The sequence below is a fragment of the Canis lupus genome, chromosome 31, assembly GCF_003254725.2.
Source record: "Canis lupus dingo isolate Sandy chromosome 31, ASM325472v2, whole genome shotgun sequence".
Taxonomy (NCBI): domain Eukaryota; kingdom Metazoa; phylum Chordata; class Mammalia; order Carnivora; family Canidae; genus Canis; species Canis lupus.
In genome coordinates, this window is record NC_064273.1 from 34051701 (window position 1) to 34071632 (window position 19932).

Consider the following 19932-nt stretch of genomic DNA (forward strand, 5'->3'; position numbering starts at 1 on the left):
CCCTGTGGGGAGCCCGATGCAGGACTCCATCCCCAGACCTGGGGGATCACACCCTGAGCCAAAGGCAGACACTCAACTGTTGAGCTGCCCAGGCATCCCCTCACAACAGTCATTTAAATAGTTCATGGAATATTCTATCAAGTTGGTGTGCCATAATTTTTTTTATTGTGCTTATATTTTTGAATATTTGTTGCTCAAATTATTCTACAGTAATTCTTGATATGAAACATGTCGTCTTTCTTTTGGACTATTTCCTAAGGATACATTTCTGGTAGTGCTTTTAGTGAGACAAGGGTGCATGAATGTCTTTATGGGCTTGAAATGTGCCTCCAAATCTCTCTCTGGTGGGCTAGGAATATTTATCCTGCACACCCTGGCATACCAGCTTCACACAAAGACCAGTGAGCATGTTTAATCTCCTTGCTCTTAGGACCCTCAGATTCTATTTTAAATTTTAGTTTCTTTAAAAAATTTTTAAAAAATATTTAATTAATTTATTTATTTGAGAGCAAGAGAAAGGAAGAGAGAGAACAAGCAGGGGGAGGAGCAAAGGGAGAGGGAGAAGCAGGCTCTCTGCTGAGCAGGGAGCCCAATGTGGGGCTTGATCCCAGGTCCCTGGGATCATGACCCGATTGGAAGGCAGATGCTTAGCTGACTGAGTCGCCCAGGTACACTAGAATTTAGTTTCTTTTTTTCTTTTTTCTGTCTTTTAGTTAGGATTTTTTAAAAATAATAAATTTATTTTTTATTGGTGTTCAACTTACCAACATACAGAATAACACCCAGTGCTCATCCCGTCAAGTGCCCCCCTCAGTGCTCGTCACCCTTTCACCCCCACCCCCCGCCCTCCTACCCTTCCATCACCCCTAGTTCGTTTCCCAGAGTTAGGAGTCTTTATGTTCTGTCTCCCTTTCTGATATTTCCCACACATTTCTTCTCCCTTCCCTTATATTCCCTTTCACTATTATTTATATTCCCCAAATGAATGAGAACATACACTGTCCTTCTCCGATTGACTTACTTCACTCAGCATAATACCCTCCCGTTCCATCCACGTCGAAGCAAATGGTGGGTATTTGTCATTTCTAATGGCTGAGGAATATTCCATTGTATACATAAACCACATCTTCTTTATCCATTCATCTTTCGATGGACACCGAGGCTCCTTAGAATTTAGTTTCTGATTTTATTGTGCTATGAAGAGGAAATGTGGTGTTGATGAATTTCTATCTTCTTTTTTTTTAAGATTTTATTTTTATTTATTCATGACAGAGAGAGAGAGAGAGAGAGAGATTGAGAAAGAGAGAGAGAGAGAGAGAGGGAGAAGCAGGCTCCATGCAGGGAGCCTGACGTGGGACTCAATCCCGGGTCTCCAGGATCACACCCTGGGCTGAAGGCGGCGGTAAACCGCTGGGCCACCAGGGCTGCCCTGAATTTCTATCTTAAGTGCATCTTTGTGACTCCATGTGTATTTTCATTCCTTTTTTTTTTTTTCATTTCTTAATGAAAAGATTATTTCTTGAGTATTAAAAATTAACTTTGATCAAATTGTATATGATCTCATAAAGGTCTGATGGTGCCACAAGGATTATCACAACACTTAGAAGGCCCCACCTCAAACCTACATCCTTCACCTTTCCTTTCTGGTTTGCTCAGGCACAGAATTCTGACAAATGGGAGGAGTCCATCTGGGAAGTGTGAAGGCGCTGCTCCGTGTTCTGTCTAGATTTGCAGAGTTGCTCTTGCAGAGCCTGATGCCAGCCTGTCTCTTGATCTTTTATTTGTGTGTGCTTCTGTTTTTCTCATTTCTGGGAGACTTAAGGATCGTTTTTTTCTGTTTTGAAGATAAGGTGCCGGGTAGAGGTCTTTTCCTTGTTATTTGTGCTATGTGCTTGCTGGGCCCTTGGAATCTGCAAAATCATGCCCTTTGGTTCTGGAAGGGGTGGGGGTGGGGTATTACCTCTGTGGTGGTTCATTTCCTGTTAGTTCACATGTTCTTTTCTTCTTTCTTTTTAGAATTCCTCTTATTTGAATATTAAACCCTCTGGACTAATTCTACAATTTTCTAATCTCTTCACTTTCATATTCAAAAACATGGATGTTTTTGTCTTTTTCTCCTTTCTGGGAGGTTTCTTCCACTTTCTACTCCACTTTCTGTTTTTCCCCCTATCATATTTTACTTCTTTCAAGGTTTTTTTGTTTTCTTTCCTTGTTTTGGGCTACTCCCTTATTAAATAGCTTCTTGTTCTTGTTATACAAGTAATTTTTCTTAACTCTGAGTTTATTAAATAAGGCTTTTCCTTGTATACAGTTTCTTCAACTCTGCATTCTGTTTCTCTGTGTCCCCTTTCTCTGTTTCCTTTTTAATTTTATGTAAGATATTTATCTCAGATGTCTGGGGATCTTTGTTTTTAAGAACAAGGTGCTAAAAAGTTGAATCCATGGTCACAACTTTCTGTGTGGTAGACTTTACCACGGGACAACTTAAAGATGACTTGTTGGTTTTTTTTTTAAAAAGATTTTTCTTTATTTATTTGAGAGAGAGAGAGTGCACACAAGTGAGGGGAATCTGCAGAGGGAGAAGCAGATTCCCCACTGAGCAGGGAGCCCGACATGGGGCTTGATCCCAGGACCCTGAGATCATGACCTGAGCTGAAGGCAGATACACGCTCAACTGATTGAGTCACCCAGGCACCCTGACTTGTTGGCTTTCTGTTAGGGATCTTGGACTGTGAGCTTTTGCTGTTGGTTTAGCTGAGCTTCTCTGAGAAGGAACCTTCCATTTTCTGAGGTGGTAGTGGGGGTAGTTGAAGTGATGGTGGTGGTGGTGATGGTGGAGGTGATAGTGAAGGTGGTGCTGGTGGTGGATATGGTGGTAATGGTGTTGTTGATGGTCGAGGTGATGGACGTAGTGGATGTGGTGGTAGTGATGGTGAAGTATATAGTGGAGGTGATAATGTTGGTAGTGGAGGCAATGCTGATGGTGGGGGTGATAGTGAAGGCAGTGATGGTGGTGATACTGGTGGATATGGTTCTAATGGTGTTGGTGATGGTGAAGGAAATAGTGGAGGTGGTGATTGTGGTGGTAGAGGTGATGGTGGTGGTAGAGGTGATTGTGAAAGTGGTGAGGGTGATGATGGTGGTGGAGGTGATGGAGGTAGTGGTTGTGGTGGTGGTGATGGAGGAGATATGGTGATGGTAATGGTGGAGGTGATGGTGATAATGATGGTGGTGATGGTGGAGGCAATAGAGGAGCTCAAGACAGTGGTGGTAAGTGGTAAGTAAATCTTGTTGCCAGTGTTCTGGGAGCAAGTTGGAAAGGGTGATAGGAAATTGTTCCTTTTCAAGATGTGGACTTCTCAGATAGATCCCTTGTCCTGGCTCTGGTTCTCCACCTCAGCTGGCCTCGTGACTAAGAGGCCAGGGTCCCACTGGTTCAACTTCGCAGAGACTAAAACTGCTTATTTAGGAATGGGCAGTCACCTGCCATCCAGGGATGAAGAGGAAATCTAAATCTCCTTATTCCCCACATTCCTTTTTGTAAGATATTAGGTCTTAGATTTTTTTCTAATTATTTTCTAATTATTTTTCAAATTATTATTCAACTCTTTCCTTTTCTGCCTTCAAAATTTATGGGCATTCTTTTTAGGCAGTAACCTCTCACCTGTTCTTTTTGTCCCTTACTGTAAGTTTATCCTTTAAAAGAAAATGTCTTTATTACCATGTCAGTGGGGTCCTGGGAAGAAGCCAAGGCAAATATCTGCATTCAATTTCTCATGAATAACTAGAAACTGCCTGTCATTTTCAATGACCCCAATCTTTTTAAAAAGTATCATTCTGTATTCTATTAAGTTCTTGCCCTATGTCAGTTAATTCTATGTAATTTATTTCTCAGTTATGTGATGAAATTAAGTGTTTAATTTTTGGTTGTCTTTTTAAAAACACTATACTGAGATGTAATTCACATAGCATAAAGTTCACTCACTGAAAGTGTGCAGTTAATGGCTTTTTAGTATATTCACAGAGATGTGCAACCATCATCACAATCTACTTTGAAACATTTTCATCAGTCACCCCTCAAAGAACCCAGCACTCCTTAGCTGTTCACCCCTACCCTCTGTTCTCATTCTCCCAGCCCTAAGGAATTACTAATATAATTTCTTCTATATAGACTTTCCTCTTCTTGGCATTTTTTTTTCCTGGCATTTTGTATAAATGGAATCACACGACACTTTCCTCTTTCTGCCTGGCTTCTTTAACTTCGCATGTTGTCAAGGTTTGTTCATTCATTTTCTAGTATGTATCAGGACTTCTTCCTTTTTATGCAGAATAATATTCTATTGTATGGGTAGACCACATTTTATTTATCCACCTGCCGGTTGATGAATACTTGAATTGTTTTCACTTTTTGGCAATTATGAGTAATGCTGTTATGACCATTTGTGTATTTTTTTCAATTTTATTTAAATAGTACTATTTTGTATGATAGGCTGCTGTGCAGTAGAGTCACTTGTATAGTTTTAAAGATTCAGATGGGGATGCCTGGGTGGCTCAGTGGTTGAGCGTCTGCCTTTGGCCCAGGGCATGATCCTGGAGTCCCGGGATCAGGTCTCACATCGGGCTCCCTGCAGGGAGCCTGCTTCTCCCTCTGCCTATGCCTCTGCCTCTCTCTCTGTGTCTCTCATGAATAAATAAATTAAAAAAATCTAAAAAAAAAAAAAAAAGATTCAGATGCCTGAGTTCTACTTCAGACCCACTGGTCTTGAATTACCGGGGAGAGGACCAAAGATCTGCATTTTAAAAAAGTTCTTTGGTTGATTCTGATGTACGCTTCTGTTTAGCAACCACTAATCCATGGACTCATTTAAATATTTATGGATGTGCCTCTCTAAAATGAATGTGATACCATATTTGCTTTAGTTAAAACCCCAAACATTACAGAGAAATCATGAGGTCGCTCTGCTTCCTTCCCTCCCTGGGAGCCATCAACATCATGAATTAAAAACAAAATCTATATAAAAAGCTATATATATAAACTATTTATTTATCTACACAAGCAATACATATATTGTTTGGTGCTTTTAATGGCTGATTGGTATTACATTGTTTAAAATGTTCTATAATTAGTTCTTTAAAAAACAGCATTATGCTTTGAGATATATCCATACTAGTATATGTAAATCTATTTCAGCCTCTGCTATGTTTTATCTTGTCCCATTAAAAAATATCTAATTTCAGGGGTGCCTGGGTGACTCAGTTGGTTAACTGTTTGCTTTCATGCCTGGGTGACTCAGTTGGTTAACTGTTTGCTTTCATGCCTGGGTGACTCAGTTGGTTAACTGTTTGCTTTCATGCCTGGGTGACTCAGTTGGTTAAGCATTTGCCTTCGGCTCAGGTCAAGATCCTAGGGTTCTGGGATCAAGCCCTGCATTGGGCTTCCTGCTCAGTGGAGAGTCTGCTTCTTCCTCTCTCTCTGCCCCTTCCCCCACTTGGGCTTGCTCTCTCTCTCAAATAAATAAATAACATTTTTAATAAAAAATCTAATTTCAGTTTTTAAATCCTGCCCTGACCTGTGCTTAAGTACTGTCATATTGTATGCAATTCTCTTTAGCTAAGTGGAAGAAAGGAATGGCCATGGAATTATAAAATGAAGCCTGGAGAAAGCTAAGAGACCATCCAGTCCAGATTCTTCTCTTCCCAGAGGAGGGGGCTTGAAGCCCACAGCGTTTACATGATTTGCACAGATACCCACTAGTTAGCAGCACAGACTGTGCTAGAACCTCTGGTGTTGTCAGCATTGCTTGGATTTATAAGTGTTTATGCATGTGTACACGGGGGAAGTCCTTCAAGTATCCTTTGGGAAGACAGACACTTGATGATTTATGGAAATGATATAATTTGTCAGTGTCATTTTGTAGTAAACAACACTGTGGACAAGTATCAGCAAGGAAATTAAGCTCTCTCTAAAAATAGACATCTTGACAATTACATAGAAAATATATGCTTATAAAATGATACTAAATATCATACACAGCATTTTTGCTTTTGGAATATTGTTCTTGTCTAAGGCAGGCTGTATGGGGCCAAGCATGAGGCCAGTTTTGCCCAAGAGGGTTTTGCCAATAAGCCTTGGCTCCATAGAGGCAATTTTAGTTCTTTAAAACCATCTGATCATGTTTGATTAAATGAGCATCATTCTCAAAAGCACACTCCAGGCAAGACTTTGGTTGCATACCCAGTTTCCAGTTATGCCCTGGCAACAAGAAATGCACACTCTTATTGAACCTAGCCATAGCTATATTGCCATGAAACACAGAAAAACTTTAGAATTTTTGAGTTCTGAAGGGGTCAGAGAGAATATCACTTACAAATGTCTCATTTCAGCATACAAAAATAGAGCCTACTACATTGTTTTGACTTATAAAAAGCTTAAGAGGAAAGACAGGGGCTTCCTTCTATATCCAGAAAATAGGACATTAAAATAACATCAACAGTATTCCATACAAAAATTAACCTCATCTTCACTGATTCATTCAGTTCTATGTAATTGATTCTCTTTCCACTGGATCTGGGGTTGGTGGTCACACAAACCCATCTGCTTCTCAGCCAGAGTTCTGGAAATCCTGACTCAGTCCACTAGTATGGCCTGAATGATCTTTAAGTGTTGCCATCAGAAGCCTATACCCCAAAGTGCCTGGCATATAATCCTTTTCTAGGGGCCTCTGGGTCATTTTATGTGGAAAGTGAGGCAGTCTGGCTTGTAGTAGACTGCAAAAACTTTTAGGGAAGCATCAGAGTAAAACAAGCTAAGAAAAATATCAGTGAATGACAAAAGACTTAAAATAACTGTGGTTGGGCAGCCCGTGTGGGTCAGCAGTTTAACGCCGCCTTCAGCCCAGGGTGTGAACATGGAGACCCAGGATGGAGTCCCACGTCGGGCTCCCTGCATGGAGCCTGCTTCTCCCTCTGCCTGTGTCTCTCTTTCTCTCTCTCTGTGTCTCTCATGAATAAATAAATAAAATCTTAAAAAAAATAACTGTGGTTAATGTTTGATAATTTTCAAAGGTGAAATGCTTTATGGGGATTAAAACAAGAATAATGCACCTGATACGAAAATTTGGTTGTTTCTGCAACATTCAAAATAAAATAATAAAGTCAGTTCAAAAAGTTTTAGACAAAATATCTATGAACATAATCCCAAAGCCTGTTTTCAAAGATAGCAAACATTATATCTTATTTGTAAAAATGGATGGATAGAATAAAACTCTTGATATGATTATATACAACATACTATACTGTGAATATACCAAGCATATGTCCCATGAAAGATACCATGATGCCAAGCACATTCTTACCATAGATGATAGGAATATATCAAGAATATCAAGTAAGGAGAGTCAGTAGGTGTGGAGTAGATCCTAAACAACTGTATATTAATAAAACTATATGAGTAGATGATAAGAATCATCTAAGTGAAACAGTAGTTTTTACTTCTAGAACATGCTAGATTGAAATGAAAGAAGTAAATATATGATCAACTTAACATTTAAAGCAAATTACTGAAGTGATGATTGATAACCTATACTGTGGTTGTCAAATGTCTGGCAAGGAATCACTAAGATCAAGGTCTTTTATTTTTTTGGAAGATTTTATTTATTCATTTGAAAGAGAGAGAGTGCATGTGAGTGGGGGAGGGGTAGAAAGAGACGGAAAGGGAGAGAGAATCTTCAGCAGATTCCCCACTGAGTACAGAGCCCTACTCCAGGCTCAATCCCATGACCCATGAGATAATGACCGGAGTAGAAACCAAGAGTTGGAGGCTTAACTAACTGAGCCACCCAGGTGCCCAGGATCAATGTCTTCTTTTTTCTTTTTTTTAAGATTTTATTTATTTATTCATGAGAGACACAGAGGGGAGGGGGTAGAGACATAGGCAGAGGGAGAAGCAGGCTTCCTGCAAGGAGCCCGATATAGGACTCAATCCCAGATCCCGGGATCACGTCCTGAGCCGAAGGCAGATGCTCAACCGCTGAGCCACTCAGGTGTCCCGAATCAATGCCTTCTATACATTATTTTAGTCAGGGGAATATTATTAAGATATCAGTGGCAAACACCCACTTATATATGTAATTAGATTTCCCCTGGCTGGTGGAGATGAGGATGGTCATGCCCATGTCAGAGCATTGTGTTCACAGAACACTATGGGGATGACTACTGGGTGTCAGAATCCTTACATCCCAGGGAGGAGGGATGTCCTCCTCACTATCCCAGGAAGTTTTGAGATTCCCAACAGCAATACCAACATTGCTCAAAAGAGGCTTCCCATCCCTCTGGGGGTGGTCATGCTGCATCCTCTGTTGGAAGGTGGATTTGCTCTTTGAACACATCCACAGATGATATATCTGCATCATGGAGTTTTTGGTCCTAAATGATACATGATGATAAGTTTTGATACTCATTTTCTGGTGTGATTAGTTAGTGCCTGTTGAAAGCAATTTTGAGTAATGGCAAAAATATCTAAGTAAGCTCAGCATTTCCCAGTAACCTGTGGAAGGAAGACCAACCGAGCGGCTGGATCAGGTGCCTTCCACTGAACGAGCATGAATGATGAAGCCAGAGGAGACCTGGAAAAACATTTAACAGGAGCCGTAAGAGGGCTGAGTCTGGAGCTCGAGCACCTGTTCTGGGATTTGCTAATTTGAAACTGCAACATGGACAACAGACAGTGGACACAGCTGAGGCCCGATCCTGCTTCCAGGAGCTCAACAGGGGCAAATACATCAAACATGAAATAAAACGTGATGAAGTAGAAACCATGCGTGGAAGCCAGGAGTTTGGAATTCAGACACAGGAGACCTGATCTATGAATAACAGGAGTTCCAGAAAGATCAAAAGGCCTGATGGAAGGAAGAGAATGAATAGTTAAAGAGACAGGGGAGGACCTTCCAGTTGAAGATGCTACTACCCCTTGTCTGATGACCATGCAGGAAAGCCCCAACGATGCTGTCTGAGGACCAAGAACTAGGGAAGAACACTTGGAAGATGGGAGGCAAAAGGGCTGATTTGAAGGGGGAAACTAAGGCCAGGCCCTGCCCAGGTGGGAGTGGTTCACAGGGCTCTCCCTATCCCTAGGAGGTGGATTTGAGACACAGGAGGGCCCAGGGTGGGAGCTGGGAGGTGATGTGGAGCAGCCTGGAAGGTGGAAGCCTCCATCCACCTGCATCCTGCCCTCAGCCCCTCAGTGGTCAGTGGTCAGCAGAAGTGCCTGTTCCTGGGTGGGGAGGGGTGTGAGCTGGGTGGGGAGGCAGGCAGGCCCCGGAGAGGGTCCTCCCTAGAGGGTTGGGAGAAGGCTACATCCTGGCAGTCAGCCTCAACCCGGGCTGCACTGCAGGAGCACCTGGGGAGCTGTTAATGCTATTGGATGCCAGGGCTGCCTCCAAGCTCAATGAATGATGAAAGCTCCCAGATGAATTAAATGTGCTGCTAATGTCAAGAGCCACTTCTGTGAAGGAAAACACTGTAATAATAGTGACATCAAGAATTTTAAACTATCTTGGGGTGCCTGGGTGGTTCAGTGGTTGAGTGTCTGCCTTTGGCTCAAGTCATGATCCCAGAATCCTGGGATCAAGTTCCACATCAGGCTCCCTTCAGGGAGCCTGCTTCTCCCTCTGCCTCTCTCTCTCATAGACAAGCAAACAAACTTAAAAAAAAAAAAAAGAATTTTAAACCATCTTGGAAAAATCCAGGGGTTGTGGGAGGGAGTATGTGAGAAAGGGAATATCCATTATGGATGGGGAATATGGAGAAAAGAAAATACAGGTGTTCTGAGGGTCTCGTTTTATTTTTATTATTTTTTTCAAAGACTTTTATTTATTTATTCATTCATGAGAGACACAGGGAGGGAGACAGAGAGGCAGAGACACAGGCAGAGGGAGAAGCAGGCTCCGTGCAGGGAGCCCCACGTGGGACTTGATCCCAGGTCTCCAGGATCAGGCCCTGGGCTGAAGGTCGTGCTAAACCGCTGAGCCACCCAGGCTGCCCTGAGGGTCTCCTTTTAATTGGAGGAAGGCAGGTAAGCCATTTTCATGATCCTATGTATTATATAATTGGATATATTAATAAAGAGTTCAAAGTTTTAGGAGTAGGAAACTAAGCAGCACAACAAATAAAATTGAAATAAAAAATTCAAATAAAATTGAAATAAAAAAAACATTTCAGAATATTTAGATGAACAAGGTAGAGGACAGAGCTGAGGAAGACAGAATGGAGAGATGTGAGCCAGCAAAAGAAGGAGAGTAGTCACATGGGAGAAGCCAGATGAATAATGAATAATGGATTAATACAGCAAAAGGAATTGAAGTACATCAATTGTTCTACTAAATTTAAAAAGGCTGAAGTTCTTGGCCGTCTCACCCCCCCCCAAAAAAGAAGGAAAACAGAAGAAAAAAGACAATTTGATTTCTTGCATAGTCGTTTCACAGCTGATGAGAGGGGGCGTGCTCAGATCTCCAACTACAGTTGTGAATTGTCTGCTCCTCCCTCTAATCCTGCCGATCTACGCTTTGTCTAGTTTAAAACTCCATGGTTAGGCATGTTCGTACTGATGAGTGTTATGACTTCCTAATGGTTGACATTTTTATCCTTATCAGATGTCTTTTTTTTTTTTTTTTTTAGAGAGAGCATGAGTGGGGTGGGGGTGGGGCAGAGGGCAAGAGAGAATCTCAAGCAGGCTCCACGCTCAGCACAGAGCTTGACACGGGGCTTGAACTCACCACCCTGAGATCATGAGCTGAGCTGAAATTGACAGTTGGGCACCTCACCAGCTGAGCCACCCAGGCGCCCCATCAGTGTCACTGTTTTAGTCTCTGGTAATACTCTTTGTCTTTCTATCTTTTCATCATGATATTAACAAACCCACTCCGGACTTCTGCTTGCCATTTGCGTGATACATCTTTTACCGTCAGTTCATGTTCAACCTACCTGTGCTTTTGTTTCTATGGTGTGTCTTTGCAGACAACGTAGAATTGGCTCTTGTGCATTTTCATTCATTCTGACAGTGCCTGTGATCAATTGCATCATTTAGTCCATTACCTTCTTTTAAAAAAAATTCTATTTATTTTTGTGAGCGTGGGCATGAGCATGAGCTGGGGGAGGGGCAGAGGGAGATTGCTGAGGGAGAAGCAGAGTCCCCACTGAGCAGGGAGCCCTGTTTGGGATTGGATCCCAGGATTCTGGGATCATGACCTGAGCCGAAGGCAGATGCTTAACCCACTAAGTCACCCACGTGTCCAATCTGTTAACTTTTAAGTAATCATTGAATTGGTTTTGTTTAGATTTATTATTATTATTTTATTATTTGTTTCTCTTTGTCCCCATCCTTTTATTCCTTTGTTCCATGCTACTTTGCTTTCTTTTAGGTTGAGTGTATTTTAGGATTTCCTTTCAATTTATCTATTGGATTTTGAGCCATATCTCTTTGAACTACTTTATAATGGTTGCTCTAGTGATTGTTTTTTTTTTTTTTTTTAATTTTTTTTTATTTATTTATGATAGTCACAGAGAGAGAGAGAGGCAGAGACACAGGCAGTGGGAGAAGCAGGCTCCATGCACCGGGAGCCCGACGTGGGATTCGATCCCGGGTCTCCAGGATCGCGCCCTGGGCCAAAGGCAGGCGCCAAACCGCTGCGCCACCCAGGGATCCCTCTAGTGATTGTAATATATGTTCTTAGTATTTCACAGTTTAGAGTTAGCATTATAGTGAATATTTTTTTTTAAAGTAATCTAAACGTGCCACATGGAGCTCAGATTCACAACCCTGAGATCAAGCGTCACATGCTCCACTGATTGAGCTTGCCAGGTGCCCTGAGTTAGAGGTTAGTATTGTAACGCTGTATAATATGCGGAAACATTGCAGTCAAATATCTGTGTTTACCAGACCCATCCTTTATGCTGTCTTATCATATGTATCACTCTTGTGTGTATATCAACTCTACTATATAACATCATAATTTTTGTATTGAACAATTCTATGTGTTTTAAAGAAAGTAAGAGGAAAAAATGTTTTCTGTTTACAAAGACATTTAAAAATTTTTCTTTTTTGAAAATTTTTTTTTAAAGATTTTATTTATTTATTCATGAGAGACAGAGAGAGAGAGAGAGAGAGAGGCAGAGACACAAGCAGAGGGAGAAGCAGGCTCCATGCAGGGAGCCCGACGTGGGACTCGATCCCACGTCTCCAGGATCAGGCCCTGGGCTGAAGGCAGCGCTAAACCGCTGAGCCACCTGGGCTGCCCTAAAAATTTTTCTAATGCTTTTTATTCTTTCTGAAGCATCAAGTTTCCATCTAGCACCATCGCTCTTTGACCCAAAGACCTTACTTTAGCCTTGTGCATTGTTCTGTAGCACATGTTTGCTGGCAACAGGTTCTCCTACTGTTCTTTTATCTGAAGCGGTCTTGGCTTTCCTTCTTGAAGAATGTTTTCTTTTTTTTTTTTTTTTTTTGTAAATTTATTTTTTATTGGTGTTCAATTTGCCAACATATAGAATAGCACCCAGTGCTCATCCTATCAAGTGCCCCCCTCAGTGCCCGTCACCCAGTCACCCCCACCCCCCGCCCACCTCTCCTTCCCCCACCCCTAGTTCGTTTCCCAGAGTTAGGAGTCTCTCATGTTCTGTTTCCCTTTCTGATATTTCCCACTCATTTTTTCATTGAGCATAGAATTCTTAGTTGATGATTTTTTTCTTTCAGTGTTTTAAATGTGGCTTTTTAAATTTTGTCTTGTGGTCTCTATACTTCAGATAAAACATGAGGATTTTTTGGAATCCTCGTTCCCTGTATGCAATGTCAGTTTTCTCTGGCCACTTTCAAGACATTCTCTTTTGCTTTGGTATTTAGCCATTTGATTATGATGTGCCTAAGTATAATTTTCTTTGCATTTATCTTTATTGTGGTTTGCTGAGATTCTGTAATCTGTAAAATTGTCTCTTTTACCGAATTTAGGAAAATTTTTGCTATTAATTTTCAAATATAATTTCTGCTCCATTTGCTCTTGTTTCTCCTTCTGAAACTCCCATTATCTATATGTGAAAACTTTTGTTATTATTTCATACTTCCCTGATGCTTTTTTCATTTTTAGAAAATCTTGTTTCTATCTGATCTTCAAATTAGATGATTTTATTTATTTATTTATTTATTTATTTATTTATTTATTTATTTATTTATTTATGAGAGAGGGAGAGCGAGCAGGGAGGGGCAGAGGGAGAGGGAAAGAGAGCATCTTAAGCAGGCTCCATGCTCAGGATGGAACCCAACACAGGGCTTGATCTCATGACTCTGAGATCATGAGCTAAGCTGAAACCAAGCGTCAGACACTCAACCAAATGAGTCATCCTGGCGCCCCTAGATGATTTCTATTGATCTTTCTTTATGTTCTTGTATTTTTTCCCTGTAATTTTCATTCTGCATTCTGCATCCAGTCTAGTGAGGTTTTTTTTTTGTTTTTTGTTTTTTTTTTACTTTAGATGTTATCTTTTTTCAGTTCTGGAATGTTCCATTTGTTCAATTTTTACAGTTTTTATTTCTTTTTTTAAAGATTTTATGTATTCATGAGAGACACAGAGAGAGGGAGAGAGGCAGAGACACAGGCAGAGGGAGAAGCAGGCTCCCCGCTGAGGGACCCTGGGATTAGGACCTGAGCCAAAGGCAGATGCTCAACCGCTGAGCCACCCAGGTGCCCCTATAGTTTTTATTTCTCTGCTGGTGAACAATTTCCCATTGTTTCATCATTGCAAGCATATTTTTCTTTACTTCTTTGAGCACGGGTAGGATATAATTGCTTTGAAATCCTTCTCTGTTAATTCTAACATCTGGGTCCTTTCAGAGGTTGTTTCCATTTATTGTTTTTTTCTCTTGAGAATGGGTCATATTTTCTTGTTCTTTATATCTCAAGTATTTTGGGTTGTCAGATATAGCAAATATTGTGTTGTGCAGACTATATTTTGTTGCATTCCTCTGAAAAATATTGACTATTTTTTGTTTCAGTAGACATTTACTTTATGAGAATCAAACTGCAAACTCTATGTATCTGGTAGCAGCCCAAGTCTCTGCTGAGTTATTTGTGCTTTAGTTCTGTATTCTGATTCTTCAGACAAAAACCCCTGAGTTTTCTGTTGTGGTTTTATCTCCCCCTATTCTCAGACTTAAGCCCTGAAAACAGTAACTCACTCAGTACCATTCTCATCTTTCTTTCTTTTTTTTTTTTTTTTAACCATCTTAACCATTTCTTAGTGTATAGTTCAGTGATGTTAAGTATATTCATATTGCTGTGTAAAAGATCTCTAGAAATTTTTCACTCTGCAAAAGTAAAACTCTATACTCATGCAACTCCCCATTTTCTCCTCTCCCCAGTCCCGGTAACCAACATTTTACTTTCTGTTTCTATAAATTTTACTATTTTAGATATCTCATATAAGTAGAATCAAACATTTTTTTTGTGAGTGACTTATTTAATTTAGCATAATGCAATCAAGATTCATCTGTGTTGTGGCATGAGACAGGATAACTTCTCTTTTTAAGGCTGAATAATATTCCATTGTAGGTATATATAACATTTCATTCATTCATTCATTCATTGATGGACATTTGGATTGTTTCTATCTCTTGGCTACTGTGAATAATGCTGCTATGAATATGGATGTGCAAATTATTTATATCTTTTAAATGTCAGGTCCTTCTTGAATCTTCTTACTTTGGCTACTTTTTCTCTTATTTTTTCTTTTCTTTTGTTTGCTCATTTGTTTGTTTTTTAAAGTAAGTTCCATACCCAATGTGAGGCTTAAACTCATGACCCTAGATCAAGAATTTCATACTCTACCAACAGCCAGCCAGGTGGCCCTCTTTGTTTCTTTTTTTAGATTCAGAATTCATAGTCATTATCTGTTGGAAGGTTGGGTTCCAAAGGAGATTACTTGGCTATAATGGAATTAGAGTTGACAGTGAAGTTGGATTTTAACAAAGATTGAGCCACATGTTATTTATGAGAGCATAATAAAACATTCATTTAAAGAAAAATTGAAATAAAGGAATGAGTATACAGCAGGCATATACAAATAACAAGAAAGCTGGAGTGGCATTAATAATATCAAATAAAGAGGAATTCAAGGCCAAAAACATTAACTAGGTGAAAAAGGTATTATATAGTGAAAAATGATAAAAATCTATGAAGAAAATATAGTAGTCATGAATTATTATGGATCATGCTACATAACAGTCAAATATATAAATTAAAAACTGAGAAATACAATGTTTCTTTCAATAGATACATAGTACTTATCAGGTAGTACTTTAAGCATACACACAAAAATAATTAGAAAATTTAATATATATAGGATGTACATATGCCTACACACATGAATAACTATATAGATAGATATTAATAAAATGTATTCTTCCCTTGTACTTATTAAAATAATTTCCACAGCTATCATATACTTGGTCACAAAGAAAACCTTCATAAATTTCAAAAGGAGATAATTTTATAGACTACATTCATATCCCAAATACAGAATTATAATATGAAAGAAAAATATCTTAGAAACTTAAGAAGTAAATATATACCATTTCAAATAACTCTGTATCCAAAGAAGAGAAAACTGAAATTATAGGGGCATCTGGGTGGCTCAGTTGGTTAAGCACCTGACTCTTGATTTTGGCTCAGGTCATGAGCTGGTGTCATGAGATTGAGCCCTGTGTGGGGTCTATGCTGGACATGGAGCCTGCTTGGGATTCTCTCCCTCTCTCTCTGCCCCTCCCCACCAACTCTCTCTTTTACTCTCAAAAAAAAAAAAAAAAAAACCAAAACCAAAACAAACCCCTGGTATTACAAATCATCAAATAGTAAGAGAGGTTATTTCATACCTAAGCCCCAATATATAGTCAGATCTCTATACAGAGCAAAATTGTTAACTTTAAATATTCTTATAATTAAAAAAGAAAGGTAAAAACTTAGTAAAACTGTTGATTGATTGATTGATTGTAGGCTCCACCCCTGATGTGGAGTTGAACTCACAACCCTGAAATCAAGGCCTGAGCTGAGATCAAGAGTCAGACACTTGACCAACTGAGTCATTCAGATGCTCCTAAAATAAATATTCAATTTGAGTAATTAATAACAAGAAAACAAAATAAAATATAGGCAGTATGAACCAATAAAAAGAAAAGGCCAAATCAATTAAATACAAAAGAGGGAGAATGTGTCTTTGTGCATATGGACAGGCATATGTACATATATATTTGATTCAAATAAAAGTAATTTGAATACATATATATGTAATTTGATTATAATCAAATTATATACAAAATTGATATACACCAGTTGATACCAGTTGATATATTACTTAGAATATTTTCAGTTTACAGAGATCAATTTCTGTTATAAACATAGAGGGGAAAAGTTTAAATAAAATGTTAGCAAACTGTATAATACAAAGCAGAATTTATTCTATTAACATAATTACTTACATGAACTGATTAATGGAGTAAACCCATATGATTCCTTACATAAATACCAAGAAGATATTCCATAAAATTCTTCAGATATTCTTAGTTAAAATTAAAATGGATTAAAATACAAATAGAAATAAATTAATTAAACATGATAAAAACCAAATTATCAAAAGGCAGCTGTAAGTGTCACAGTGAATCCTGACATGTTGAATCATTTCTATTACAATTAGAAGCAAGAGAGGCATGTCTGTCATTACTATTAAACTTTGTTTCAGAAGCTGTAGTTATTATAGTCATGTAAGAAAATGTGTCATGTATATGTAATATATATGAAATTTTAAAATGGTCTTTATTTGTATATAATGTAATTGTATACCTGGAAATCTCAAGAAACTCCAATAAAATCTATTAGAATTAATGAGTTTATTAAGTTTCTGGATAAAAGAAAAACATTAAAAATTAGCTTTTATTTATATCAACAATAATGGATAGGAAGTTAAAATATAAAAATCAAATCTCATTCACAGTGGTGATAAAAATCTATAAAATATCTAGGAATAAATTTATCAGCAACCATATAGAGCTTTGTATTATGAAGAACATAATTTTATTCTGAAAGACACCCACAAATAAAAATGTAATAGAAAGACCTACAATGTGTCTGGATAGGATGACTTAACAATAAGAAGTGAAAATTATCTAAGCTAATAAATATATTTAATGATATTTTATCTTTTTAAAGATTTATTTATTTATTTTAGAAAGAGTACAAGCAGGAGGGGCAGAAGGAGAGGGAGAAAGAATCTTCTGGCAGACTCCATGCTAAGTGTGGAGTCCCATGCTGGGCTTGATCTCACAACCCTGAGATCATGACCTGAGGCAAAATCAAGAGTTGGAAGCTTAACCGACTGTGCCACTCAGGCACCCCTATTTAATGCTATTTTAATCAAAATCTTATTTTAAAAAATTTGACACTAGGAAAATGACCTTAAAATTTATTGGAATAATTAACATCTGAGAAGAGCCAAGAAAAATTTATTTTTATTTACCTACTTATTTACTTTTAAATATTTTATTTTTTTATTTATTTAAGAGAAAGAGTGAGAGAGAGAGAGCACAAGCGGGGGTGGGGGCGGCGGCAGGGGACAGAGAGACAAGCCGACTCTGTGCTGAGTGGGAAGCCCAATACAGGACTTGATTCCAGGACCCTAGGATCATGACCTGAGCTGAAGGCAGATTCTTGACTGCCTGAGCCACCCAGGCACTGGAGCCAAGAAAATTAAAAACAAAACTGTTTAGCAACTTGCCTTTCTGAATATTAAAATTCATGTTAAAAGCTACACTGATAAAAGCAGTATATTGGCATGGAAACTGATAAATATATTCATAGATATGTCTGTATATTCAAATATATGATGCTATATAAATAGTGCAGACATGCTTTGGTGTTTATCTGGATGAAAACAGAGCCCTACTTTACATTATAGGCAAAATTAAATTATAGAGGGATCAAGGCTCTTGTTGTTCATAAATAATATAAAATAACAGCATTGCAATTCAGAGAATAAGAATTAGATAAATTTACTTTTTATAAAAGGCTAAAAGACTAAAAAGTACAAAATTTGCAAAAATGTATAGACCAAAAATTAAAGTTGTAACTTGACAAAGAGCTAATATTTCTATTATGTAAAGAACCTCTAAAGATTAATAATAAAAGACAACTCAAATAAAAAGGGGCAAAACATGAAGGCAAGTATCAGAACAGGAAATGTAAGTGGCTAAAACTCATGAAAAATATGCATTTCTCTTCTAGTAATTAAGAAAATGTAAATGGGAACAAAAACAAAAATTTTGTTTTCATTTTCTCCCCAGTGTGTTGGTAGAGACCAAAAAGAGTAATCATTGGTCATGAGGATAAAGGAAAAGAGGATGTTAATTTATTTACTGTGGAATATTAATTGCTACAATTTCTTGTTTTGGAAAGAAATCTGATAAAACCCCCACCATTTTATTCAGCTTAGTATAGTGTTTATTGAAGCACAAACATATAAATTCTGGAAAATTATTGGCTGGGAAATATTTGAATAAGTTATATATTTAATATTCAGCAGATATTTAAAAAATGAGGCTACAACTATTTGAATTAACCTGGGCAAATGTTCAGGATATATCAAGCTAAAAAATCAATATGTGCCCCATGTTCCCATGTCTGTTTTAAGAAACACACACACACACAAAAACAAAAATAGCAACCAACCAACCAACCAAACAAACAAAAAAAACCTCTATGATGTATTAGGATAGATTTAGGTATATAACAAAATTTTAATATTGATTACCATAAGAGCATGGTACTAGAGGGTGTGTCAATGGTTTAACTGCCTTTGTAATAAAAAGAACTGATTTCCCCCCCAATTTTGTTGAGATATAACTTACATATAACATTGTATTAGTTTAAGGTGTACAATGTAAAGAACTGATGTGTGTGTGTGTGTGGGTGTGTGTGTGTATATATTTATAGTGAAATGATTACAGTAGGTTTAGTTGGCAAACATCACCTCACACAGTTACAAAATTTTTTCTTATGATGAGAAAAATAACTTAATATTTTAGAAGGTTGGCAACTGTGGGTAAGTCCGAAGAGCATAAAGTAGGAGGTGTAGACCTAGCCCCATCCCTAATTTGCAATGTGACACTTTATGCCTTGATTTTCTCATCTCTTAAGTGTGAGTAGTAGTGATTGTCCTACTTACCAGGCTATAGTATTGTTGTAAAGATAAAGTGAGGGATGAAGACAAACATTACTTGGTTAGAAGATGTTGAAATGCAAGTTATTATCCTCAAGAAAATTCTCTAACGTTCTCAACTTATATGATGCAGGTGACAAAATCATCCGAGGATGCATCTTCCCTTCCCAATGGTGATGTAGTGGGAGAGGTACAGAGCACCGCAGAGGTAAGAGTTGATATCTTGAACCATCTTCCCCCAGACTAGCTTCCTCAGAATGTCTGCTTGGTTCTCATTTTTTCTGTCATTCTACTTTACATAGATAGAAGATCTATCTATCATCTATCTATCTATCTATCTATCTATCTATCTATCTATCTATCTATCTATCTAATCATCTATCATCAATCATCATCATTCATCTCCATCCATCATTCATCCATTTATTATCTATCATTCATCTATCATATCCATCATCCATCCTTCTATCCATCCATGTATGTATTCACTATCTATCCCCTATCATCTTTTTTTCTCTCTAAAATGATAAAACCTGCCTCCACTTAAGCAACAGAAAGCAAACACTGTCTAAATATCAAATCATTTGGAGTTTTCTTCATAAGCCTTAAGTGGGTGAATTACAAGCTTCTCATTAGTGAGTTTATTTCTTTACCAGGCACATGACTCAGATCTATTGACTT

At 38.2% G+C, this 19932-nt stretch overlaps 1 protein-coding gene across 2 annotated transcripts in view; it reads left to right on the forward strand.

The window, feature by feature from the left end:
- The window catches only part of SH3BGR (SH3 domain binding glutamate rich protein), a 55784-nt gene that overhangs the window by 18837 nt on the left and 17015 nt on the right, over positions 1-19932 (forward strand). For both annotated transcript variants that reach the window (XM_025449898.3, XM_035709423.2), the window contains exon 4: positions 19385-19459. In XM_025449898.3, the coding sequence (XP_025305683.1) occupies positions 19385-19459 (75 nt within the window). The remainder of the gene's footprint in view (positions 1-19384; positions 19460-19932) is intronic.